We start from the raw sequence: 27,008 nt of genomic DNA on the forward strand, positions 1-27,008 counted from the left end.
GGACACCCGCTGGGAGCAACAGGTAACAATACATACAGACCTCACAAGTTTTTATCCTTTTCCAAGGGACACCCGCTGGGAGCAACAGGTAACAATACATACAGACCTCACAAGTTTTTATCCTTTTCCAAGGGACACCCGCTGGGAGCAACAGGTAACAATACATACAGACCTCACAAGTTTTTATCCTTTTCCAAGGGACACCAGCTGGGAGCAACAGGTAACAATACATACAGACCTCACAAGTTTTTATCCTTTTCCAAGGGACACCCGCTGGGAGCAACAGGTAACAATACATACAGACCTCACAAGTTTTTATCCTTTTCCAAGGGACACCCGCTGGGAGCAACAGGTAACAATACATACAGACCTCACAAGTTTTTATCCTTTTCCAAGGGACACCCGCTGGGAGCAACAGGTAACAATACATACAGACCTCACAAGTTTTTATCCTTTTCCAAGGGACACCCGCTGGGAGCAACAGGTAACAATACATACAGACCTCACAAGTTTTTATCCTTTTCCAAGGGACACCCGCTGGGAGCAACAGGTAACAATACATACAGACCTCACAAGTTTTTATCCTTTTCCAAGGGACACCCGCTGGGAGCAACAGGTAACAATACATACAGACCTCACAAGTTTTTATCCTTTTCCAAGGGACACCCGCTGGGAGCAACAGGTAACAATACATACAGACCTCACAAGTTTTTATCCTTTTCCAAGGGACACCCGCTGGGAGCAACAGGTAACAATACATACAGACCTCACAAGTTTTTATCCTTTTCCAAGGGACACCCGCTGGGAGCAACAGGTAACAATACATACAGACCTCACAAGTTTTTATCCTTTTCCAAGGGACACCCGCTGGGAGCAACAGGTAACAATACATACAGACCTCACAAGTTTTTATCCTTTTCCAAGGGACACCCGCTGGGAGCAACAGGTAACAATACATACAGACCTCACAAGTTTTTATCCTTTTCCAAGGGACACCCGCTGGGAGCAACAGGTAACAATACATACAGACCTCACAAGTTTTTATCCTTTTCCAAGGGACACCCGCTGGGAGCAACAGGTAACAATACATACAGACCTCACAAGTTTTTATCCTTTTCCAAGGGACACCCGCTGGGAGCAACAGGTAACAATACATACAGACCTCACAAGTTTTTATCCTTTTCCAAGGGACACCCGCTGGGAGCAACAGGTAACAATACATACAGACCTCACAAGTTTTTATCCTTTTCCAAGGGACACCCGCTGGGAGCAACAGGTAACAATACATACAGACCTCACAAGTTTTTATCCTTTTCCAAGGGACACCCGCTGGGAGCAACAGGTAACAATACATACAGACCTCACAAGTTTTTATCCTTTTCCAAGGGACACCCGCTGGGAGCAACAGGTAACAATACATACAGACCTCACAAGTTTTTATCCTTTTCCAAGGGACACCCGCTGGGAGCAACAGGTAACAATACATACAGACCTCACAAGTTTTTATCCTTTTCCAAGGGACACCCGCTGGGAGCAACAGGTAACAATACATACAGACCTCACAAGTTTTTATCCTTTTCCAAGGGACACCCGCTGGGAGCAACAGGTAACAATACATACAGACCTCACAAGTTTTTATCCTTTTCCAAGGGACACCCGCTGGGAGCAACAGGTAACAATACATACAGACCTCACAAGTTTTTATCCTTTTCCAAGGGACACCCGCTGGGAGCAACAGGTAACAATACATACAGACCTCACAAGTTTTTATCCTTTTCCAAGGGACACCCGCTGGGAGCAACAGGTAACAATACATACAGACCTCACAAGTTTTTATCCTTTTCCAAGGGACACCCGCTGGGAGCAACAGGTAACAATACATACAGACCTCACAAGTTTTTATCCTTTTCCAAGGGACACCCGCTGGGAGCAACAGGTAACAATACATACAGACCTCACAAGTTTTTATCCTTTTCCAAGGGACACCCGCTGGGAGCAACAGGTAACAATACATACAGACCTCACAAGTTTTTATCCTTTTCCAAGGGACACCCGCTGGGAGCAACAGGTAACAATACATACAGACCTCACAAGTTTTTATCCTTTTCCAAGGGACACCCGCTGGGAGCAACAGGTAACAATACATACAGACCTCACAAGTTTTTATCCTTTTCCAAGGGACACCCGCTGGGAGCAACAGGTAACAATACATACAGACCTCACAAGTTTTTATCCTTTTCCAAGGGACACCCGCTGGGAGCAACAGGTGACAATACATACAGACCTCACAAGTTTTTATCCTTTTCCAAGGGACACCCGCTGGGAGCAACAGGTAACAATACATACAGACCTCACAAGTTTTTATCCTTTTCCAAGGGACACCCGCTGGGAGCAACAGGTAACAATACATACAGACCTCACAAGTTTTTATCCTTTTCCAAGGGACACCCGCTGGGAGCAACAGGTAGACAATACATACAGACCTCACAAGTTTTTATCCTTTTCCAGGAGCACAGGTAACAATGACCACAAGTTTATCCTTTCAGGACACGCGGAGCAACAGGTAACAATACATACAGACCTCACAAGTTTTTATCCTTTTCCAAGGGACACCCGCTGGGAGCAACAGGTAACAATACATACAGACCTCACAAGTTTTTATCCTTTTCCAAGGGACACCCGCTGGGAGCAACAGGTAACAATACATACAGACCTCACAAGTTTTTATCCTTTTCCAAGGGACACCCGCTGGGAGCAACAGGTGACAATACATACAGACCTCACAAGTTTTTATCCTTTTCCAAGGGACACCCGCTGGGAGCAACAGGTAACAATACATACAGACCTCACAAGTTTTTATCCTTTTCCAAGGGACACCCGCTGGGAGCAACAGGTGACAATACATACAGACCTCACAAGTTTTTATCCTTTTCCAAGGGACACCCGCTGGGAGCAACAGGTAACAATACATACAGACCTCACAAGTTTTTATCCTTTTCCAAGGGACACCCGCTGGGAGCAACAGGTGACAATACATACAGACCTCACAAGTTTTTATCCTTTTCCAAGGGACACCCGCTGGGAGCAACAGGTAACAATACATACAGACCTCACAAGTTTTTATCCTTTTCCAAGGGACACCCGCTGGGAGCAACAGGTAACAATACATACAGACCTCACAAGTTTTTATCCTTTTCCATGGGACACCCGCTGGGAGCAACAGGTAACAATACATACAGACCTCACAAGTTTTTATCCTTTTCCAAGGGACACCCGCTGGGAGCAACAGGTAACAATACATACAGACCTCACAAGTTTTTATCCTTTTCCAAGGGACACCCGCTGGGAGCAACAGGTAACAATACATACAGACCTCACAAGTTTTTATCCTTTTCCAAGGGACACCCGCTGGGAGCAACAGGTAACAATACATACAGACCTCACAAGTTTTTATCCTTTTCCAAGGGACACCCGCTGGGAGCAACAGGTGACAATACATACAGACCTCACAAGTTTTTATCCTTTTCCAAGGGACACCCGCTGGGAGCAACAGGTAACAATACATACAGACCTCACAAGTTTTTATCCTTTTCCAAGGGACACCCGCTGGGAGCAACAGGTAACAATACATACAGACCTCACAAGTTTTTATCCTTTTCCAAGGGACACCCGCTGGGAGCAACAGGTAACAATACATACAGACCTCACAAGTTTTTATCCTTTTCCAAGGGACACCCGCTGGGAGCAACAGGTAACAATACATACAGACCTCACAAGTTTTTATCCTTTTCCAAGGGACACCCGCTGGGAGCAACAGGTAACAATACATACAGACCTCACAAGTTTTTATCCTTTTCCAAGGGACACCCGCTGGGAGCAACAGGTGACAATACATACAGACCTCACAAGTTTTTATCCTTTTCCAAGGGACACCGCTGGGAGCAACAGGTAACAATACATACAGACCTCACAAGTTTTTATCCTTTTCCAAGGGACACCCGCTGGGAGCAACAGGTAACAATACATACAGACCTCACAAGTTTTTATCCTTTTCCAAGGGACACCCGCTGGGAGCAACAGGTAACAATACATACAGACCTCACAAGTTTTTATCCTTTTCCAAGGGACACCCGCTGGGAGCAACAGGTAACAATACATACAGACCTCACAAGTTTTTATCCTTTTCCAAGGGACACCCGCTGGGAGCAACAGGTAACAATACATACAGACCTCACAAGTTTTTATCCTTTTCCAAGGGACACCCGCTGGGAGCAACAGGTAACAATACATACAGACCTCACAAGTTTTTATCCTTTTCCAAGGGACACCCGCTGGGAGCAACAGGTAACAATACATACAGACCTCACAAGTTTTTATCCTTTTCCAAGGGACACCCGCTGGGAGCAACAGGTAACAATACATACAGACCTCACAAGTTTTTATCCTTTTCCAAGGGACACCCGCTGGGAGCAACAGGTAACAATACATACAGACCTCACAAGTTTTTATCCTTTTCCAAGGGACACCCGCTGGGAGCAACAGGTAACAATACATACAGACCTCACAAGTTTTTATCCTTTTCCAAGGGACACCCGCTGGGAGCAACAGGTAACAATACATACAGACCTCACAAGTTTTTATCCTTTTCCAAGGGACACCCGCTGGGAGCAACAGGTAACAATACATACAGACCTCACAAGTTTTTATCCTTTTCCAAGGGACACCCGCTGGGAGCAACAGGTAACAATACATACAGACCTCACAAGTTTTTATCCTTTTCCAAGGGACACCCGCTGGGAGCAACAGGTGACAATACATACAGACCTCACAAGTTTTTATCCTTTTCCAAGGGACACCCGCTGGGAGCAACAGGTGACAATACATACAGACCTCACAAGTTTTTATCCTTTTCCAAGGGACACCCGCTGGGAGCAACAGGTAACAATACATACAGACCTCACAAGTTTTTATCCTTTTCCAAGGGACACCCGCTGGGAGCAACAGGTAACAATACATACAGACCTCACAAGTTTTTATCCTTTTCCAAGGGACACCCGCTGGGAGCAACAGGTAACAATACATACAGACCTCACAAGTTTTTATCCTTTTCCAAGGGACACCCGCTGGGAGCAACAGGTAACAATACATACAGACCTCACAAGTTTTTATCCTTTTCCAAGGGACACCCGCTGGGAGCAACAGGTAACAATACATACAGACCTCACAAGTTTTTATCCTTTTCCAAGGGACACCCGCTGGGAGCAACAGGTAACAATACATACAGACCTCACAAGTTTTTATCCTTTTCCAAGGGACACCCGCTGGGAGCAACAGGTAACAATACATACAGACCTCACAAGTTTTTATCCTTTTCCAAGGGACACCCGCTGGGAGCAACAGGTAACAATACATACAGACCTCACAAGTTTTTATCCTTTTCCAAGGGACACCCGCTGGGAGCAACAGGTAACAATACATACAGACCTCACAAGTTTTTATCCTTTTCCAAGGGACACCCGCTGGGAGCAACAGGTAACAATACATACAGACCTCACAAGTTTTTATCCTTTTCCAAGGGACACCCGCTGGGAGCAACAGGTAACAATACATACAGACCTCACAAGTTTTTATCCTTTTCCAAGGGACACCCGCTGGGAGCAACAGGTAACAATACATACAGACCTCACAAGTTTTTATCCTTTTCCAAGGGACACCCGCTGGGAGCAACAGGTAACAATACATACAGACCTCACAAGTTTTTATCCTTTTCCAAGGGACACCCGCTGGGAGCAACAGGTAACAATACATACAGACCTCACAAGTTTTTATCCTTTTCCAAGGGACACCGCTGGGAGCAACAGGTAACAATACATACAGACCTCACAAGTTTTTATCCTTTTCCAAGGGACACCCGCTGGGAGCAACAGGTAACAATACATACAGACCTCACAAGTTTTTATCCTTTTCCAAGGGACACCCGCTGGGAGCAACAGGTAACAATACATACAGACCTCACAAGTTTTTATCCTTTTCCAAGGGACACCCGCTGGGAGCAACAGGTGACAATACATACAGACCTCACAAGTTTTTATCCTTTTCCAAGGGACACCCGCTGGGAGCAACAGGTAACAATACATACAGACCTCACAAGTTTTTATCCTTTTCCAAGGGACACCCGCTGGGAGCAACAGGTAACAATACATACAGACCTCACAAGTTTTTATCCTTTTCCAAGGGACACCCGCTGGGAGCAACAGGTAACAATACATACAGACCTCACAAGTTTTTATCCTTTTCCAAGGGACACCCGCTGGGAGCAACAGGTAACAATACATACAGACCTCACAAGTTTTTATCCTTTTCCAAGGGACACCCGCTGGGAGCAACAGGTAACAATACATACAGACCTCACAAGTTTTTATCCTTTTCCAAGGGACACCCGCTGGGAGCAACAGGTAACAATACATACAGACCTCACAAGTTTTTATCCTTTTCCAAGGGACACCCGCTGGGAGCAACAGGTAACAATACATACAGACCTCACAAGTTTTTATCCTTTTCCAAGGGACACCCGCTGGGAGCAACAGGTAACAATACATACAGACCTCACAAGTTTTTATCCTTTTCCAAGGGACACCCGCTGGGAGCAACAGGTAACAATACATACAGACCTCACAAGTTTTTATCCTTTTCCAAGGGACACCCGCTGGGAGCAACAGGTAACAATACATACAGACCTCACAAGTTTTTATCCTTTTCCAAGGGACACCCGCTGGGAGCAACAGGTAACAATACATACAGACCTCACAAGTTTTTATCCTTTTCCAAGGGACACCCGCTGGGAGCAGCAGGTAACAATACATACAGACCTCACAAGTTTTTATCCTTTTCCAAGGGACACCCGCTGGGAGCAACAGGTAACAATACATACAGACCTCACAAGTTTTTATCCTTTTCCAAGGGACACCCGCTGGGAGCAACAGGTAACAATACATACAGACCTCACAAGTTTTTATCCTTTTCCAAGGGACACCCGCTGGGAGCAACAGGTAACAATACATACAGACCTCACAAGTTTTTATCCTTTTCCAAGGGACACCCGCTGGGAGCAACAGGTAACAATACATACAGACCTCACAAGTTTTTATCCTTTTCCAAGGGACACCCGCTGGGAGCAACAGGTAACAATACATACAGACCTCACAAGTTTTTATCCTTTTCCAAGGGACACCCGCTGGGAGCAGCAGGTGACAATACATACAGACCTCACAAGTTTTTATCCTTTTCCAAGGGACACCCGCTGGGAGCAACAGGTGACAATACATACAGACCTCACAAGTTTTTATCCTTTTCCAAGGGACACCCGCTGGGAGCAGCAGGTGACAATACATACAGACCTCACAAGCTTTTATCCTTTTTTGTCAAGGTTACACTTTAGACTCTGATTTGTCTTTAATTCTTTTTTACATTTATCTATATGTTGTGTATGTATTCATGTATATCCATGCTCTATAGCACACACATGAGGAGATCATAGGACAACTTGTGGGAATTGGCTCTCTCTTTCCAATTTTATGTGGGTCCTGGGGATCCAGTTCAGGTCATCAAGCTTGGTGGCTCATGTTTATCTGCTAAGCCATGTTGTTGGCCGTTAGAGTTGGCCTGAAACTCACTATATAGTTACTTTCAGTGACACCCTCCCCATCCCTCCCAAATGCTGGGATTGTAGGTTTGAGCTGCTGTGGGTGGTTGAAATCTATGATTTCAGTGTGTCTGTATTCTGCATTCTCTGAACTCTGTGTGACTAGAGCTTAATTTGTTTACTTTTTAAAAGAAGATTTCTTTATTTTTTTTTTATTTAAATTGAGCTTTTGCCTGTGTGAGGATACCAGATTCCTTGGAACTGGAGTTACAGATAACTGTGAACTGCTATTTGGGGGTTGGGACTTGAACCCTGGTCCTTTGGAAGAGTGGCCAGTGCCCTTAACCTCTAAGCCATCTCTCTAGCCTCATATTCTTATTGTAAAAAAAAAAAAATCACTTACTGACAGACATCTGGATTGTGTTAGGTTTATTCTCACAAACAGGTTGCAGTAAGCATGCATGTATCTTTCCATACTTAAAAAACATACCTGGCCGAGCGGTGGTGGCGCACGCCATTAATCCCAGCACTCGGGAGGCAGAGGCAGGCGGATCTCTGTGAGTTCGAGGCCAGGCTGGACCGACAACCTCCAAAACAATACAGAGAAACCCTGTCTCGTAAAAACAAAAACAAAAAAACAAAACAAAACAAAAAACCCCCAGAAAAACCACACCTGTAGGGCACATTCCAGATGTGTCAACAATACATACTTACCTAAAATTTGCTGAACTTACCAAACTTTCTTCAGAAGAAAAGTATACCAGCATACATGCCCACCCATAGAGTAGGAAAAGTGTCTTTTTCTTTAATCTTGTTAGCGTTGGATTTTCTTATCAAATTTGACAATCTTGCCAACACGTATGCCAGTCAGTTGTCTTTGTCTGCTGTCTATTGCTGAGATAAACGCCATGATCAAAAGCAACCTGGGGAGGGAAGGGTTTATTTGATCTTATGCTTCCACACCACAGTCCAACCTGGAGGCAAGAACTTAGCAGAGATTGCAGAGGAACGCTGCCAACTGGCTTGCTCTCCACGGCTCACTCAGTTTCTTTAGACCAGGACCACTGGCCTAGGAACGGCAATGCCCACAGTGAGCTAGCTGCCTGCCTGCTCCCACCCCCTTGCCTCAGGCCAATCTGATGGCAGCATTTTCTCAATTGAGGTTCCCTCTTCCTAGATGACTGTAGCCTGTGTCAAGTTGACAAAAATTAATTTAATTTAATTAAAAAAGAATAAAATTAACTAGCACAAGTTGTCTTCAGTGGGTACTGAAAAAGTCAACCCAAAGCAGGCAGCAATATAGATAGAATGTACTTCGTTTTAAAATACTTTGAAGGTAGACACAAACATATTGTAGTATCATTTCTTAGCCCTGCCATTTGAGGTCAGTGCCATGTGTTATTCCTGAGGTGCCATGCCACCCATTTACTTTTGAGATACTGGCTGGGAGTTTACCAAGTAGGATAGGCCGTCTGGCCAGGGAACCCCAGGGATCCTCCTTTCTTTGCCTCCCTACACTGGGATTACAGACATGCACTACCACGTCTGGTTTTTGTTTGTTTTTGTGTGGGTTCTGTTGATCAAACTTAGGTTCTCCAGCTTGTGTGGCAAGTGCCTTACTGACTAAGTTCTTCAAGTTGATCTTGAAGAGTTTCCAGGTGAGGGTAGGAATTTGGAGTGAGAGGAGAGCTCTGAGGAGGCGTGAGAGCTGCACGTCTCTGTGGGTATAAGGATAAGTGTTTAGAATGCAGTTAGATTGTATTGTATTAGGAAGTGGGGGCAGGAGGGTCTCTTTTAAGATACACGAACTCACTGGCCTCTGGTGGTTGGCTGGGTTACGGTGTCAGATGAGGTTTCCTTCCTGTAGAGTGGGCTGTAAGTCTCATTAGACAGCAGTTGATTCCCGTCAAGGATGTCACTATTGTACCTTTAGGGATGATATCTTGCTGTGCTGGTTTTTTTGGGGGTCACAGTCACCACAGCTGGGTAGGACTATTGGTTTCTCATCCCCTTTTTTTCCAGCTTGCACAGCACCTTCTGGTACTAAGAAGGTAGTTCTCAGGAAGGAGGAGGCTTTGGGCTAGATCCAGCTCAACTCCTCTGAGTCCTGTGTTCTAGCATGTGCTGTCTTTAGCAACAGGCACTTACCTTTGACTTCTGGGATGAAACCAAGGGTAACAACAATGCTGTCAGTGTTTTGGGATTTTCTTCAACTCCCTTGACCAACAACTCAAAAGGAGGTTTTTCATGCCTGGCACTGGGAGAGGCATTATCATCCCAAATGTATAACTTCATTTAAACAATAAGTGCACGCACACACACACACACACACACACACACACACACACACACACACAAGTACTTTTGGTAAATGTAAAGTTAGATGATTCCCTGTGACTTTTTTTCCCCATGAACGTGGGTTTCTCTGTGTAACAGCTCTGGCTGTCTAGGAACCAGAGGCATGCACTGCCACTGCCCAGACCCTATGACTATTTCATACATTCTTAGTGTTATAGATCCCTCTTTTCTCTCCATTGGTATTGTTTTCTTTTCCCCTCTGCAATTTGATCCCCTACTCTTACCCCACATTTTCATTTTCACTTAGTATCATCTGTATCTTTCTATTCCCCTCTTTAGAGATCAATGTGATCTTCCTCATTGCTTTTCAAAATGTTCCCATCTCCTCCAATATGTAGAACACAGCTGGCCTTGAACCTATAGAGATGTGCCTGCCTCTGCCTCCCAAGTGCTGGCATACAGGTGTGCCCCACCACAATTGGCTAGATGTTACGTTTTCGATTTCAACTTGCCAGAAAAGAATGGGTTGAAGAAAGAGTGAGAATTTCATGATTTCCTGAACTCGAGTCCTTTTAGATCTCTTAGCGTGGGAACTAGCAACGAATCTTGGGCTTTAAGTTCCTGAAGCAAGGGTGGCTTTGACAAGCAGTCCATACTAGCGGCTCGAGTGGGGTCGGTGGGCGGAGACGTCGTTGTAACGCGGCCTGGGGCGCTCTGTGCTCGACTCGCCAGGTCTGGCTCAGTGCGTGGAGCTCTGCTGGCATCTGAGAGGTGAAGCCGGAAAGAGGCAGGTTCCTGGGGCAAAGGTGGCTCTGCAGCACAATTTAGGCCTCGGAGGAGCAGTGGTTGTTACACTCTACAGGATGGGATTTCCTGAAGCTGCCCGGTAAGTGGCATACGTGACGCCTGCGTATTTAAAAAGGTTCACAACTTGATTAAGTATTTAAGGTAAAGTATGACATTACTTCTTTAATATGACTTTAAAAGTTAAGAGTAGTTTTAAAGCTCAGTCAGCCTTAGGGAAAATTTGTTCCGAAGGAGGCGGCGAAGCCAGGAATGCTGACCCACAAGTCTGCAGAATCCAGGCAAGTCACCTTTTGGCTTCCTTTCCCACGGTTGGCTTTCTCCTTTGGTCTCTCGGGTTGCTTGAGTGGTTCGGAGAAAGCAGCCAAATAAATACATGTGCCGTTGGACCCTTGCAGACATGTCTCTGAATCAGGCCCTCATTGCTGCTCGAATTCTTTGTGTCTTGCTTTCTTTCTCTATGGCGCGCCTGGTCCTTCAGGTACCTCTGTCCCAGCCCACTGCGATCCTCAACTGCCTTGCAGCCTCTCAGGGTTGCTCCTCCTCTGGACGCTTGGTTTTCAGCCGCCTTCTGTAACTAGTCCCAGATTGTGCGTACCCTCTTTCGAATCTTCCTGTCTTTCCCTTCACTGGCTCCTTGCCTCAGTTACCAAATACCAGGGAATCTTCCTTTGTCCACAAAATCTATTTTTCTTTTCTTCTTGCTTTAATTTTCCCTTTTCACGGTGAACCTTTGTTTCGGTTTCATCAAGACAGGGTTTCTCTGTGTAGCCCTGGCTATCCTGGAACTCTCATGCTGTAGACCAGGCTGGCTTCAAACCCAAGAGATCTGCCTGCCTCTGCTGGGATCAAAGGCCAGGATGAACGTCTTATAAGTGAACCACCTTGCTTCTCTGTGTGCTGGGACACCTCAGTATGGTCTGAGTTCAGGTGTGTGCTGAGCCTAATGAACTGATTATCCTTGACATGTTTTCCATCCTTAAAAGTCTTTAACCATGCTGTGGCTTTTAACACTAACAGACTCTTTTTCTCTTGCAATTCTTGGTAATCAGTCATTTATTCACACATTTGGTTCTATAAAGGGTAGGGGCACACTTACAGAGCCCATTATAGCCTTCACTTTTCTTTTTTTCTTTTTTCTTTTTTCTTTTTTTTTTTTTTTTTTTTTGGTTTTTACGAGACAGGGTTTCTCTGTATTGTTTTCGAGGCTGTCGGTCCAGCCCAGCCTCGAACTCACAGAGATCCACCTGCTTCTGCCTCCCAAGTGCTGGGATTAAAGGCGTGGGCCACCACCGCCCGGCTAGCCTTCACTTTTATAAACTCTGGGGTGTTCTTCCTCTTTGTGGTCTCACTCTGCTTTCTCTGCTTAGAATTTTATTTTTGTTCCCAACATTAAGACCCATCTCAAATATCCACAACCTTTTGTAATCCTTAGGTCTACTCCAGTTTTGGTCTGTTGGATTAATTAAAGTTGTGGCTTTTCCTGCCCCCTAGGATCTGCCTCATAGTGTGTAAGTGCTTTTGAGTCAAACAAAGGGGGTTGACCCTTGTTCTTCCTAAATCTGATTCATCCATTCTGCACTGGTGAGCCTGGGACCCCACCCAGTTCACTCTTGTAGCTAAAACCCCTTAGCAAAAGTCAAGCTATGGAAAGCAGACACTGGTGGTATAATTGGCATAGATACTTCATTTTCTTCAGAGTAAAATTAGGAAGTTTGTCCACAGATTTTTTTTTTTGAGACAGTTTCACCCTGTAGCCCAGGCTAACCTTGTTTTAGATGCTTCAACTTTTGAGTATATCCCTGCAGGGTCTCACAAGCAGGTGGTGTACAGTCTGTAATTCCCCCCACAGTTAAGATGCAGGATGATTCTGTGACCTGGCTCTCTTGTCCTCTGGTTATTCTTCTCTTCTGAGACAGTCTCACAATGTAGCTCTGGCTGTCCTGGAACTCGCTTTGGCCTGGAACTCAGAGATCCGCCTGCCTCTGCCTCCCGAGTGCTGGGATTAAAGGCGTGCGCCACCCTGCCCAACTCTTTAGTTCTTTATGTACCCTTCCTGCAATCCTTGCTGGACCTTTTCTTTGCAGCCCCTGCTCTGTTTTCTGCCTCTGTAGTTTGCTCTTTTTATGAATGTCAGTGTATCCATTAAAAAGGCAAACGGGCACTGCTTTAATTTTACCACCCATTGATGATTTTCTGACTTTTTCTTCTGTTTTTACTAACTGATATTCTGCTTTAAGAAACAACTTTCCTTCCTCTCCTGACCTTAAATGTATTCATACACACTGTATGAAGTCACTGGTCATTGTTTTACCCAGGGGTGACACTCCTTTAGTATTTGCTGTTTTGGTGCTGAGAATGCCCCTGATTTGGCCAGTTGGAACCCCCTCAAGTTGACACTTATGTCCCACAAGTCTTTATAGTACTAACCTTGACTTTTTTCTGGTTCAAGAAGATAGCCCATTTCCTTCTTGTACTGTCTTTTTAAAATCTTTTAATATTTATTTGCGTGTGTGCGTTTGGGCATGCAGATGCGGGTGAGTGAAGGTACCAGGTTCCCCGGAGCAGGAATTGCAGGTGGTTGTAAGTCGTCTGAGGTGGGTTCTGGGAACGAAATTTGGGTTCATCTCTCCAGCCCCTCTTACATTTTCCATGTCCCATCCCTACCATCAGTCATTTCTCCAAGGAGTCTTGGTTTCCTTTAGTGAAAAATGATGCTGAGACACCACATATGGTCTCTAGGGAGGTACTCATTATTGCCACTCCCAGGCCCTCTCAGAAGACACAATAGACACACATATGCATTAGGTTAGCTTGTTTTTAAATAGAAATTTAGGGATAATATCACATGACATATGTGCCTCTATACTCACATTAGAATAGGGATTAGAAAACTAGTTTTGTTTTGTTTTTTAAGTTTTTCGAAACAGGGTTTCTCTATGTAGCCCTGGCTATCCTGGAACTAGCTCTTGTAGACCAGGCTGGTCTCGAACTTACAGAGATCGGCCTGCCTCTGCCTCTCCAGTGCTGGGATTAAATGCAATGTGTAAATGGTGTCATTTTAGTTGTGTGTGTGTGTGTGTGTGTGTTTTACTGTTTTTGTTCTCCAAAGAGGGAGAGGTGACCAGAAAGCGTACCCTACTAACTTTTTTGTCACAATATCTGTTTGGGGCCTGCTAACCTTTTTGCCACTTAGAAAATATTGACAGTATTTACTTACTTCACAGTTCAGAAAACTTCCAAAGTGCTCCCGCTACACACTGTAGGTGTTGGGTGACCTGTGACTGTGTCCCCCGCACATTTACCTTTCTCCTACCCTGTGCCTCTAGTTCATTCCGTGGTTAAGTGATTGAAATGGGATTAGTCATTGAATTTGAGTTATAGCTCAGGAGTTCTGGAAAAAATGAACTTGACTCTTCAGTACAAAATGGGAACTATCCCCTGGTCACAGCCACCGCGGTGGCACTTGCCACCGTGTCCTAGAGAGGTTTCTGTGATCTCTCAGCTCTTGAGGCTGTGTATCTGTCACGCCGCTTGGGCTCACCTGCCAGCTCTGAGGACAAAGGGACGTACTGATTGCTTGTGAACTTTACTCGCCAGTGCCGTCGCACGTTGCATAACCCTCTCTGATCAGAAAAAGCGACGACTCGATGACCTGTTCCCTACTCTATTGAAGACTGGATGACTCAACTGGAGGACTTTCGTATTCATCTCAGATACTAAGAATAACTGTAACTTTTTGGAAATGATTTTAAACTACTCTATTTAAGATACACTTTGGGTGCTGCACAGCTCACCATCTAAAGTCTGATCAGGGTTATCCTTACCATGATCAGTTTTAGAACATTTTCCTTCCCCCACCCTCCTAGCACATACCCCAAATGCTTTCACTTCCTGTCTGTTTCAGTTGTAGTCTGACAGTTGCTCACCCACTCCCTGTCTCTGGATTTGCCTACTCTACGTGTTACATATACAGGAAGTCGTGTGGTGTTATCCTTTCATGGCTGGATTCTTTGATTTAACATAGTATTTTCAAGAAGCTGTATTCCTTTTGAAGGCTGAATGATATTTGCGTGAAAGCCCCTCCTTACCCTTGTCATTACTGGTCTTTTTTATTTTAGCAGTCCTTGTGCCTGTGACGTAGTACCTCATAATCTGATTGTATCTCCCCTGTAACTAACCATTTTCTGGAGATCATTTCCTGGGCTGCTTATTCACCATTTGAGTGTCATAGTTGGAGACTATGTCAGTTAAAGTCTTCAGCAATGTAAATTATGGGTATTGTTGAATTGTAAGAGTTCTTTTAAAAAGCCTGGATTGTGCCATGAACACACTAGGTGTTTTGTATGAGCTTTTTGTTTAAAAAGCCTGGGTTGTGCCATGAACACACTAGGTGCTTTGTATTAGCTTTTTGTTTTATTGTGTTGGCTATTAAATCCAGGGCATCGTGTATGCTAGGTAAGTGTTTCGTCACCATGCAGCGCTTCCACAGACAAGCATCTTTGTGTAAAAACACCACATGGTAGGTAGCACTAAACTCACTATAGATAAAGTGGAGATCAGAGGCAAGACATTTTAGCTGAAGACAGTTTCAGATTTAGAAGTAAGGTCTTAGCTACCATCACAGTGTAAAGTTGTTGATGATACAGAGCCTGTGAAGGCCCTATAGTGAAATTTGCCATGTATCTAGTAGGAATCCAAACACAAACTAGAATATTCTTTAAATTAATCTTTAAGCCCCTTCTAACATCCACTGCTAGACTTAGTCCAGTAAACTTGTATTTACCAAATTCAAATAAAAACAAATCACAATTTAGTTTCTACTAATTTTTTTTTTTCGAGACAGGGTTTCTCTGTTGTTTTGGAGGCTGTCCTGGAACTCACTCTGTAGACCAGGCTGGCCTCGAACTCAGAGATCTGCCTGCCTCTGCCTCCCGAGTGCTGGGATAAAGACATGCGCCACCAATGCCCGGCCTCTACTAAAATTTTTTATCAAAAGAAGTTATGAGACTCTAGGCACAATGGTATGTATACATACACCAGTATTCCCAGGACTCGGGACGAGAGGGTGATGGGAAGATCACTTAAGCTAGCCTGGGCAACACAGCAGAACAAAACAAAGTAAATAATAAAACAACAAGAAATCAGGAGAAACATTTTCTGTGTGAGAGCTATCTGAATTTAAGTTATTATTCCGTTTCTTTTAAGTAGGGCATGTATCAAATAACTTGCAAGAAAGGATGTTCAGAAAATATTAACAGTATTTTGTGTGTTAACCTTTCTTCTAATCTAGAAGTTAATCGATGATGAGCTATTTCAAACATGGGAGACCTTAACCTTTGGAAATATGTCTGGACCTGCCACATAGTCAAGATATTTTGTATACTTTGGGGCTGCCAGGATCAATTGTTTTATCAGATAGAGTCAAGAAGTGTGTAGTTGCCAGACGTTGGTGGTGCATGTCTTTAATCCCAGCACTCGGGAGGCAGAGGCAGGTGGATCTCTGTGAGTTCGAGGCCAGCCTAGTCTATAGAGCCAGTTCTAGAACAGCCTCCAAAGCAATACAAAGAAACCTGTCTTGAAAAACAAAAACAAAAACAAACAAACAAAAAAGTGTGTACTGGGAAAAGGGCACATGGATGATTAAAGGTTGACAATCAGACTTATTTATTTAAGATAGGGTTTCACTATGTAGCCCTGGCTGGCATGGAGCTTACTGTGGCCCAGGATGGCCTTGAATTCACAGAGATTTACCTACCTCTGTCTCTAAAGTGTTGGAATTAAAGGCGTGTGCCACACCACATGAGGCAATTTTTTTCTTAAGACTCATTTATTTTATATGTATGTTTATTTTGTCTGAATGTATGTTTGTGAACCACATGCGTTGCCTGTAGAATGCATTGGATCCCCAGGAACTGGAGTTACAGATGGTTGTGAGCCACCATGTGAGTGCTGGGACTAGAACCTGGGTCCTCTGGAGGAGCAGCAAATGCTCTTAACTGCTGAGTCACCTTTTCAGCCCCAGAGTTTCAGTTTTATAAGATGAAAAGGGTTATAGAGCCGCATGGTGCTGATAACTGCTCAACATTCTAAAAACATTTAACATCACTGAACTGCACAGTTAAAAGTAGTTTGGGTGATGAAGTTTATGTGATGTGGGCTTGAGATATGGTCTCATGAAGCCCAAGATGGCTGTGAACTCACTGTGTACCTGAGGATGATCTCCAGCTCTCTGTCCCCTGCCTCTACCTCCCAGTTGCTGAGATTACAGGTGTACACCACTAAAGACTAGAGAAGATCATAAACACTCACAGGACTGTTCTGTGCTTACACCCAGAAGGAACTTGCATTCCGTTAAGAGATTGCCCCCAGATTCCCTTTTTGTCCCACCTGAAACAAACATTTACCCTTCCCAGCTATCACTGCCCCAGGGATGGACTCAATTCACTGGTCCATAAATGGTGTCAGCGTTGTCACATCCCCTAGGTACTTGACTTTTTGGCGGTGTTTCACATAGCTGACTCTTATCCCCTACACTTTCTGCTCTAGGCTTCTGTGACCTTTGCCTGGTTTCTGAATGAATCCTCATTGGCTCCTAGACCTCTAAATAATGGGTTCCAGAGGCATTGTCCTGTCTTGCCTTCTCTGTAGTCCATTCCAGGGTTTCAGTACTTTTGATTCTGTTGGTTGCTACCCCACTTGATCTCCAGCCTGCATTGACCCCTGTGAGTTCTGGACTCTCCTGTCCTGCCTCTGACGTCACAGCCTTCTCCAGCTGGTGATGCTGAGGTCGACCACCAGTCCTCTCTGCTCCCACTTCACTCTTCCTGCTTAGTGCACTGTTACTCCCAGGTACTCCATGCCCTCTTGCCATGTCCCTGCCCCAGCAACGAAGTCTCTAGATTCTGTTTTTGTTTTGAATCCTTCGTTTCATTTCCATTAGCAGACTGTGCCCACAGTCCAGGCCACCGTCACTCATACCTGGACCACTTCAGCGGCCTCCTAACCATTCTCTTCACCTGTTTCATGTCCCCCTGGGTCATTGTGCACACTGTTGGGAGGATTGCCATAATACTTTTCTACTTCACCGCGCTGTCTCTGTGCCGCCCCAGGTTCCTAGCTTTGTGCTGCCTGTGTCTTGTGTCCAGTGTCTACCTTCAGGCCGTGTCATTTTCTCCCCATTTGCTGTGTTGGTTACCTTGATCTTATTTTATTTTCTTTCTTCATAACATCTTTTTTGCCCTCGAGATCTTAGCAGCTTGGTCTTTAGGGAGGCAGAGCCCCTCCTTGCTCTAATAAGGCATTAGCTGGACCTTACCTCTCAGATCATTCCTTCAGCATTATTGCCTTGCATGATGCCTGCAATCACTGGGTGTTGCTTATGTGTTTAAGGGCTGGTGCTTTCCTTCTCCTTCTTCCTTCCTTCCTTCCTTCCTTCCTTCCTTCCTTCCTTCCTTCCTTCCTTCCTTTTTCTTTCAAACAGGGTCTTACTATATATTCCTGGATTCCCTATGTAGACTAGGATGGTCAGAGATCTATCTGCTCCTGTTTCCAGAATGCTGGCATTAGAGGCATGTACCACTATGCCCAGCCAGTTCTTTTTTTCTGAGACATGGTCTTACTAGGTAGCCCAGGTTAGCTTGAAACTCACTATGTAGCTACTTTGAACTCAGTCCTCTAGACTCTCTCTCCTAAGCACTGAGATTATAGGCATATACTATCATGCCAGCTTAGATGGTTATGAAATGACTCAAAGAGGAATGGGAGTGTAGCTCACTGGTAAAGACCTGCTTAGCATATACTAGGTCCTGGGTTCAATTCCCACATAGATAGATAGATAGATAGATAGATAGATAGATAGATAGATAGATGAAGATAGATAGTTGATACATAAATGATAGATGATTGATAGATGAAAATGGTAGATGATAAAGGGTGGATAGATGATTGATAGACAGATGATAAGAAACAGGGAAAGAAGAAAAGGAGATGTGTATTGGGGGTGGGGGAGAGGAGAAGGGGGAGGGAGGAGCGATTTTGTAATAGATGTGCTCCCCTGCCTTCACCAGTCTGTGCTGGTCTGTCAGGAATTGTCTAGCAGCTGATAGCTGAAAGTCGGCTGCTTCCTCAGACCTAATACTTCCTATAGCCTACAACCTTCATGGCTATTATTGTTTTCCATGGACTCCGCACTGCTAGGTGCTTCTCAGGCGCTTGTTTTAATTCAGCAGAGTCTTTGGCACTGGCTTTTCCCTCCCTCCCATTGTGCAGTGGGATGAAGACAGTCATTTGCTCAGAGTCCTACTGATTGTGAATGAAAGAGGCCCTTACAGCTTTAAGAGCTGTTGCTGATAACATCAGCCATTATCAGTGGTTGTCTCCCAGGTATCAACCATGTGCTATACAACACATTATCTCCTATCACAGGTAGACAGGAGTCTCTAGTCCAGCCTTGCCTGTGCCCACTGCCTCGTCCACATCCTTGTAATTAGGCTCTGCTTGCCAGCATCTCTCCATTGGATGATTGCAATGGACTCTTAGTTGATCTTGTCTCCCAGCTTGCCCCTTTTCTAGCTGACAGCTAGATTTCTTTTTCAAGACACACATTAGATCATCCTCCAGTGTTTTGATTATACTTAAAACTGAAACTTGGTGTGGGGGGATGGTTTGTTAATTTGTCTGTTTTTTGTTTTGTGATGAGGTTCCAACATGGGCCCTTAAGCATGATGAATGCATATTCTACCACTGAGCTACATGCCAACCCTTTACACTGAAGTGAAAGGGACTGGTGGCACGTTAGTGGCAGAGTGCTTGACTAGCATGCCCAAGAGTCTGGATTCCATCCCCAGCACTGCAAACAAATGGATAAATAAATAGGCAAAAAGAAAACTGAAGAAGCAAAACCCACTGAACCACTTACCTAAGGCCTGGAGGCCGTGTTCTGTTCTGTGCCCTTTGGTTTCTCTCTGCCTGCTTTTCTCCTCTGCTATGACCATGGCAGCCTTGCTTCTTTAGCTTCCTTGTATTTCCTCTTCCACCTTTGGACCTAAGGTCCTTCAGGCCAGCTTTGGCTTTCCCACCAAACCTCTTGTAGGTCTGGTTCATTTAGCAGTTGAGTAATATAAATACTACCTCCCTGGAGGGGCTCTCTGTGACATTATCTACAATATCATTCCTGACATAGATGTCCCTTCTCTCTGGCCACTTAGCTGCTCTTTGTTCTTGTTTTGTCAAAGATCCCTCTGGCATGTAAGTTTCATAAGGGCAGCTTCACCTAGTGAGAACTCAGTATTTGTTGTGGGATGAAGGTTAGGTAATTGTTTTACACACTTACTAAAAGGTTTTCTTTAGGTCACAGTTGCAACATCTCTGTCCTTGGGCTTTTTGAAAGTTACTGTTGCGTATATGTTGAAAACCCAGATACCCCCTGTGACTCCCAGAGCTGACGCTGATTCCTTCCACAGCTCCTTCCGAGCGCATCAGATTGAGGCTGCGCCCACCAGCTCTGCCGGTGATGGATTCAAGGCAAACATTGTCTTTAAGGAGATCGAGAAGAAACTTGAAGAGGTGAGAGACCAGAGCCAGGGCTGGGAGGCCCATGGTTCCAGCTGATGCTAGCGGTAGCACAAGGTGATCATGTCATGTGCTGAAATAGTCTGTGTTTCTGAGTCCTGAGTGTCTCACAGGCTTATTTGTAATTCTAGTTAAGACTGCAGTTTGAAATGTACACATCTCCAGATTCGTTTCTTTTTATTGTTGTTGTTTTTGTTTGTTTGGGTTTTTGGTTTTTTGAGACAGGGTTTCTCTGTGTGCAGTCCTGGCTGTCCTGGAGCTCACTCTGTAGACCTGGCTGGCCTTGAACTCACACAGAGATCCAGCTGCCTCTGCCTCCCAAGTGCTGGGACTAAAGGTATGGGCTACCACCACCCAGTGCACATCTCCAGGTTTGAATGTAAAGACTATAGCAAATAATGTTTAAAATTATTTCATTCTAGTCTTCTTTGTCGGGAAGATATCCAGTTGTGGGTAGTGGGTATAGTTCAGGTGCAAGGAGCCTCATTGGATGAATTGTTTGCTGGCCACAAACACGTAGTAGTCCTTCAGCCTCAGCTCTGAAGAACTGGGCTTGACAGGGTAGTCATCACACTCAGTTTTCAAAGTCTTTTTTTATTAGCTACTTCCTTCTTGCAAAACAGAATTCTAATTTTAAAAATTCACACAATACAGGAACACATACAAAGGAAAAACATTTTAGGTAGCTCTGGAGATGGTTCAGAAGTTGAGAGCATATCTGGTCTTGTAGAGGACCATTGAGTTTCCAGCACCCACAGAGTGATTTGAAACAGTGAGTAACTCCACTTCCACAGGATCCAGCACCCTCTTTTAGCCTCTCCAGGCACCAGGCACATGTGTGGTGTACTTATATAAATGCAACTAAAACATTTATACATATTATATTTTGATACCCTCACACAGTCGTATCAGCAGGCAAAACACCAATGCATCCAAAATAAATAATAAAAAATAAGTACAAAAAAGTAAATCTTTTTTAAAAAGAAAAAAAATGTCAAAATTTCCCAGTTGTACCAGTTAGAGTTCACTAAAATGTTAGCATAGTAAACTAGACTAAAATGTCAAATGCACACACTTAGCTACCCATATGATACATGTTGGGTTTATTGTACTACACATGAAAATCTATTTTTATATACCATAATTAGTTTGTTAAAATTTTTTTAGATTTGTTTTATGTGTATGGGTGATTTGCCATCATGAACTGGAATTATGTTGTGTGTGTGTGTGTGAGAGAGAGAGAGACAGAGAGACAGAGACAGACAGAGAGAGACAGACAGACAGAGAGAGAGAGAGAGAGAGAGCGCACTGCTGTGTGGGTACTGGGACTCGAACCCATGTTCTCTACAAGAACATGTGTTTTTTGGTTGTTGTTTTTTAAGATTTATGCGTATGAGGCACAGAGGGAGCAATGAGCTCACGTCTTAAGTCCCTTAATGTAGAGCGAGGACTTCTTAGCAGCTGTCTGCACTGTAGCTAGTGTGCCCTGTGAAAGGACCAGCATTCCCTAGCCTCCGGGGCCGGAGCAGATGATGCGGCACTAGGAGGTGAACTGCAGGACCACCAGGCCGCCGTTGTGGGGCATGACCTCATCCTGTTTTTGCCTGCAGTATGCTTTGTGGCCGTGCACATAGGTCTTTAAGAGCACGCTTTTCAGTACATTGACATGCTTAATTAAATATGTGCCATAGTTTATTTAATTGACTTATGATGGCTGTATTCAATCTTACAAGTGCAACACTGCTGTTATAAATTTCCTCTTGTACTTCAAGTACTAAGTAGTTTAAAGAGTTAATGACAAAATTGGATAGTTAAATGGTGTGCAGTTCACATTTAGTGGAGCTTGCCAGACTCCCATCAGAAATAGGACTTACTAACAAACAATTCAAGAGAATAACTGCTTCTTTCTCTACACCTTCTCCAATACTGTATTGGCTTATTATATAAAAATCTTTGCCAGCCAAGTCAGAAAATGATAGCTCACGACTGTGTTTCAAATGCTTTTCACTATTGAGTGTCCACTGTAAAATGAGGACCTCTATGAGGACTTAGTTCAAAGGTCAAATAGGAGATTGGGTTAGAGATTACCTACTATGCAGTCTGAGGTTGGCCATGGATCCATCATGGAGGACTTCCTTACTGGGGCTAACAAAGAGGTGCTGTTTCAGTTCGCACTACGCTTTCAGCTGTGCAAGCTTATGTCTCTTGCTCTCATTTTAATTCTGTACTCCTTCATAACCTTATCCCTAGTCTGATTTTGCCTTCCCACGATTGTCAGTTTCCTCAATGTTTGCAGTGCTGGGAAGTGAAAGTCTGGACTCTTTCAATTAATGCACTTTGTGCCTTAGTGGAGGCAACCTAGCAAGAGGTTTTATTTCCATCTTTGTCTTTCTTACCAATACTCCACTGATGTTCTGAATTCCGTCCTCATTTTTTGTCCTATTGTGTTCACAGCAGCACCTACTCCTTGACCTTCATTCCACTCAGAAAGTACTTTTTCTCCCACAAGAGGCACTTAGGACTTCTTAGTAATAATGATCTCCAGTTTTGCAATTGCGTTTTTTTTTCTTTTAATTCTCTTAGCCACTTTCACTCCCGTTTCAAATGAAAATGTCCTATTGACTGAAGAGTATAGGTGTGTAAGAGGATCAGTTGGTTATTGAAACTGAACAGCAAGTAAAAGTTAATTCACGTCTGTTTTAAGCAGTTGGATGTGAGACTGCAGGGTTTCTTGGGCATTTAGAAGGTAGAACTTGTAAATGCTTGCTGGGGTTTTCCTGCTGTAACTCAGTGTTGTCTGCTCCTGGCTGGATCGTGAGGCACTGTGCAAGCAGATGGACACATCCGGAAGTAGTCATTCACTGACCCTGGCCCCAGAAGAAACTGGCTAGAGTTTGATCTGTAGGACTGAGGAGAAATGCACCTGTGACTACTGAGAAAAGTAGGCGCAGACTAAATACCTTAGAACAGCTACTTTGCTGTAAGACCCATGTCTGCTTTCTGGTGGGCTGGAGGGTAATAAGGAAGAAATAACAAGAAAGGCTAATTTTCTCTATGAGAAAAAGACTAATGCACCCAGTCACCTGACTAATAGAAGGTAGCAATCAGTGGTGAGGATGTACAGAATTTGAACCCTACTTAATGACTGCTAAGGTTGCAGTATTGGTGTTAACTATTTAGAAACAGTTGGTTAGTTCCTTTAAGAGTTAAACAGTACCTAATGATCCAGCAGTTTCCTTCTAACTACCTAGCTGAGAGAAATTAGAGCTTTTGTGTACATAAAAATGTATACACAAATGTCTATAGCAGCATTATTCATCAAAACCAAAATATGAAAACAATTAAAAGGGGGCTGGGGAGATGAGGCCTGAGTTGAGATTCCCTGTAAATGCAGAGCGTGGTGGGGCATCTAACATCCTGGTGTTTGTGGGGAAAAGACACATGGATCCTGGGAGTTTGCTGGCTAGCCAGTCTAGCTGAAACGTTGAACTCTATCTAGGTCCAGTGAGAGGTCTTGTCTCAAGAAGGTAGAAGCTGGGTGTGGTAGAGCACTCTTTGAATCGCAGCACTTGGGAGACAGAGGCAGAGCCTGGTCTACATAGTGAGTTCCAGGACAGCCAGGACTACATAGACAGAGCCTCTCTCGAAAAACCAAAACATAAAAATAAAAAAGAAACAAAGTAGAAAAACAGGTGAGAAAAACGTCAGTCCCTGGCATCCATGTGTGTCTGCATGAGTGAATATCCCTTTCCCCACATGTACACAGCATACACCACAGACACACATGCATACAATACAACAAAAACAAAAATAAACGAAATATGCCACATTCAGTGGAACATTTTCCGCCCATAGAAAGGAAAGGAGAGCAGGGAGTGGTGCTGGTTGATTCACAGTGCAGCATGAACCCTGAGAACATGCTAAGTGAGACAGGCCACTCACAAAAGATCACACGGTGTGTTCTATTTATAGGAAATGCCCAGAACGAGCCAGTTTATTGTGGTGTTCAGAAGCTAGTATCAGAAAATAGTGATGGACTGCAAATGGGTATAAATTTGCATGAGAAAATGAGACTTTTGAAATTAATGATGTTGGGGTGGCACGTTATATGTTAGTCACCCTCCCCATCTCTGTGACCACTTACTTGACGGGCACTTTGAGGAGAGACTGAACATGGTGGGAAGGCCTGGTGGCAGGAGCATGAGTCATAACATCACATCTGCAGCCAAGAGCTTCGAGCAGAGAAAGAAGTGCTGGCATTCAGCCTGTTTTTCCTTTTACTTAGGCTGGGATCCCAACACATAGCATGGTGCCACCAGCATCCAGGGTGGGGCTTCTCTGGAAATGCACACCAACAGCAAGGTGTGTCTCCTAGACAAGTGTAGTTCCTGCCAGTCGGTAATGAAGATTAACTGTCATACATATCTTAGAATATACTAAAAAAGTTATCAAAATGCATACTGTAACTGACTGAATTATACCTCAGTTGCTGTTATACCACACACACAGACACACACTAAGAGGAAGGGAATGAGGGAGGGAGGTTGACAGAGGGAGAGAGAGAGAAAGAGAGAGAGAGAGAGAGAGAGAGAGAGAGAGAGAGAGAGAGAGAGAGAGAGAGAGAGAATATAAATGTGGGCATGGTTCTGCACACATGGAGACAGGAAACAGGTTAGTGTATGGTGTCATTTGATGTAAATCCCTCCAGGGAAATAAGCAGTTGAGTATTTCAGGTGCTCATTACAGGGTCTGAACACAGTGAACAGTTTAATCTTTGTTAAGGGAGTGAATAGGGAGAAAGAACCCTGGATATACAAATTACTGCAGGGATGTTAAGTCTAAAACTAAGGAAGGAAACTGAACAGGAGAACTCCAAAACTGACCATAAGAAGATTTGCATATTGTCTATGTATCTGTAATAATTCAGCCATAAAATATAGTGAAAAGTATATTAACGAGCACTATAAAATGCCTAAGGATAAATTTATCTAGAAATGTTGCTAGGTATAGTTGCTCTTGACTGTAATCGTAGCACCACTTGGGAGGCTGAGACAGGAGGATTGCTGCAAATTTGAGATCAGCCTAAAGTGTAACCATGTAAAACCATGTGTCAAAACACACCACATACACACATACAGACATACAGACACACACACACACACACACACACACAAGTGTAAAAAATATTATTCTTTATAGAAAAATAAAAGGGCCAGCCAGACATGGTGACACACTCATGAGGCAGAGGAAGGATATATTAGTTAGAAAAGTAGATAATGTCCACCTATTTTGATTAGGGTCTCATAAATAGCCTAGGCTGGCCTAGAACTCATAGAGCTCAATCTGCCTCTGCCTTTTGATGCCAGGATTAAAGGATTGAACCACCATGTCTAGCCATCACATCAATTTTTAAAACTGTGTAGAGAAAAAAGATGGAATTCATACCAGATGTGATTTTTATTTATATGCTAAATTAGAAATGATTTGTATTTTCTTCTTTTTACATACCAATATTTGCTAATTATTCTACTGTGAATGTTTTTTTTTCTCTAAAGAAAAAGATTTCAAAAGATTAATTGTGCTGCTTTTGGCTTCTTTTTTAAAATTAATTTATTTTATGTGTATGGGTGTTTTGCCCTACATGCATGTTTGTACATCATGTGCATGCCTGGTACCCATGGAGGCCAGAAGAGGGCGTTGGATCTCCTGGGACTGGAGTTACAGAAGGTTGTGAGGCACTGTGTGGTTGAACCTGGGTCCTCTGGACAAACGGCCACTTTTTAACCACTGAGCCATCTCTCCAGACGCCGTGTTTTCCTTCCTTCCTTCCTTCCTTCCTTCCTTCCTTCCTTCCTTCCTTCCTTCCTTCCTTCCTTCCTTCCTTCCTCCCTCCCTCCCTCCCTCCCTCCCTCCCTCCCTCCCTCCCTCCCTCTCTCTCTCTCTCTCTCTCTCTCTCTCTTTCTTTCTTTCTTTCTTTCTTTCTTTCTTGTTGTTTGTCAAGAAAGGGTTTCTCTGTGTAGCTTTGGAGGCTGTCCTGGAACTCACTCTGTAGACCAGGCTGGCCTCAAACTCACAGACATCTGCCTGCCTGTCTCCCCAGTGCTGGGATTAAAGGTGTGTGCCACCGCTATCTGGCCTGGTTTTTCTTTCTTTTTTGTTTTTTTAATTATACATTTTATTTACTATTAGAGTCTGTGTCTGTGTGCATGAGGTAGGGGATGCCGTGGAGGTCAGAGGACAACTTAGTGGAGTGTATTCTCTCCTTTTACCTTCATGATGGTTTCTGGGGATTAAACTCAGGTCATCAGGCAAGCACTGAGCCATCTCACCAGCCTCTGCTTTTCTTTAGAGCAAGGTCATGAGCTGTTGACTTCTGTCATTGTCCACCCTGCCAGCGGCTCCTGTGTCCCTGTGCTCCCTTAAATTGGATGGTTTTGTCACTACGGTGCAGAATACTGCCAGCCTGTGTTTGACTCCCTCGCTACTGTAACCTTGGTGCTTACAACAGAGTCTGGGGCCATGAATGTTCAAGAAGGCGAAGGAAGCGGAGTGGGAATTGAGTGGGATACGAAGAGCAAGGAAAGGGGAAACTTGTCGGCCAGAGATTGCTGCGGCATTTTCTGTATTAGGCCACTGTGTTCCCAGGACCCAAAACTAAGGCAAATGGAATATTGTTTACGTAGTTCTTTAT

The 27,008-nt window shown here is 44.1% G+C and overlaps 1 protein-coding gene across 5 annotated transcripts in view; it reads left to right on the plus strand.

Annotated features, from left to right (window-relative positions):
• Scp2 (sterol carrier protein 2) overlaps positions 1-27,008 on the plus strand; it is an 87,869-nt gene that overhangs the window by 45,856 nt on the left and 15,005 nt on the right. For 3 of the 5 annotated variants that reach the window (XM_040757006.1, XM_040757007.1, XM_013114932.3), the window contains 2 exons: positions 10,673-10,826; positions 20,209-20,311. In XM_040757006.1, coding sequence (XP_040612940.1) covers positions 10,673-10,826; positions 20,209-20,311 — 257 coding nt within the window. Of the gene's footprint in view, positions 1-3,405; positions 3,422-10,672; positions 10,827-20,208; positions 20,312-27,008 lie in introns of those variants that run through there. The other 2 variants (XM_040757009.1, XM_040757008.1) reach the window with 2 other exon arrangements.

The sequence above is a fragment of the Mesocricetus auratus genome, unplaced genomic scaffold (genome assembly GCF_017639785.1).
Source record: "Mesocricetus auratus isolate SY011 unplaced genomic scaffold, BCM_Maur_2.0 Super-Scaffold_100014, whole genome shotgun sequence".
NCBI classification, from domain to species: Eukaryota; Metazoa; Chordata; class Mammalia; order Rodentia; family Cricetidae; genus Mesocricetus; species Mesocricetus auratus.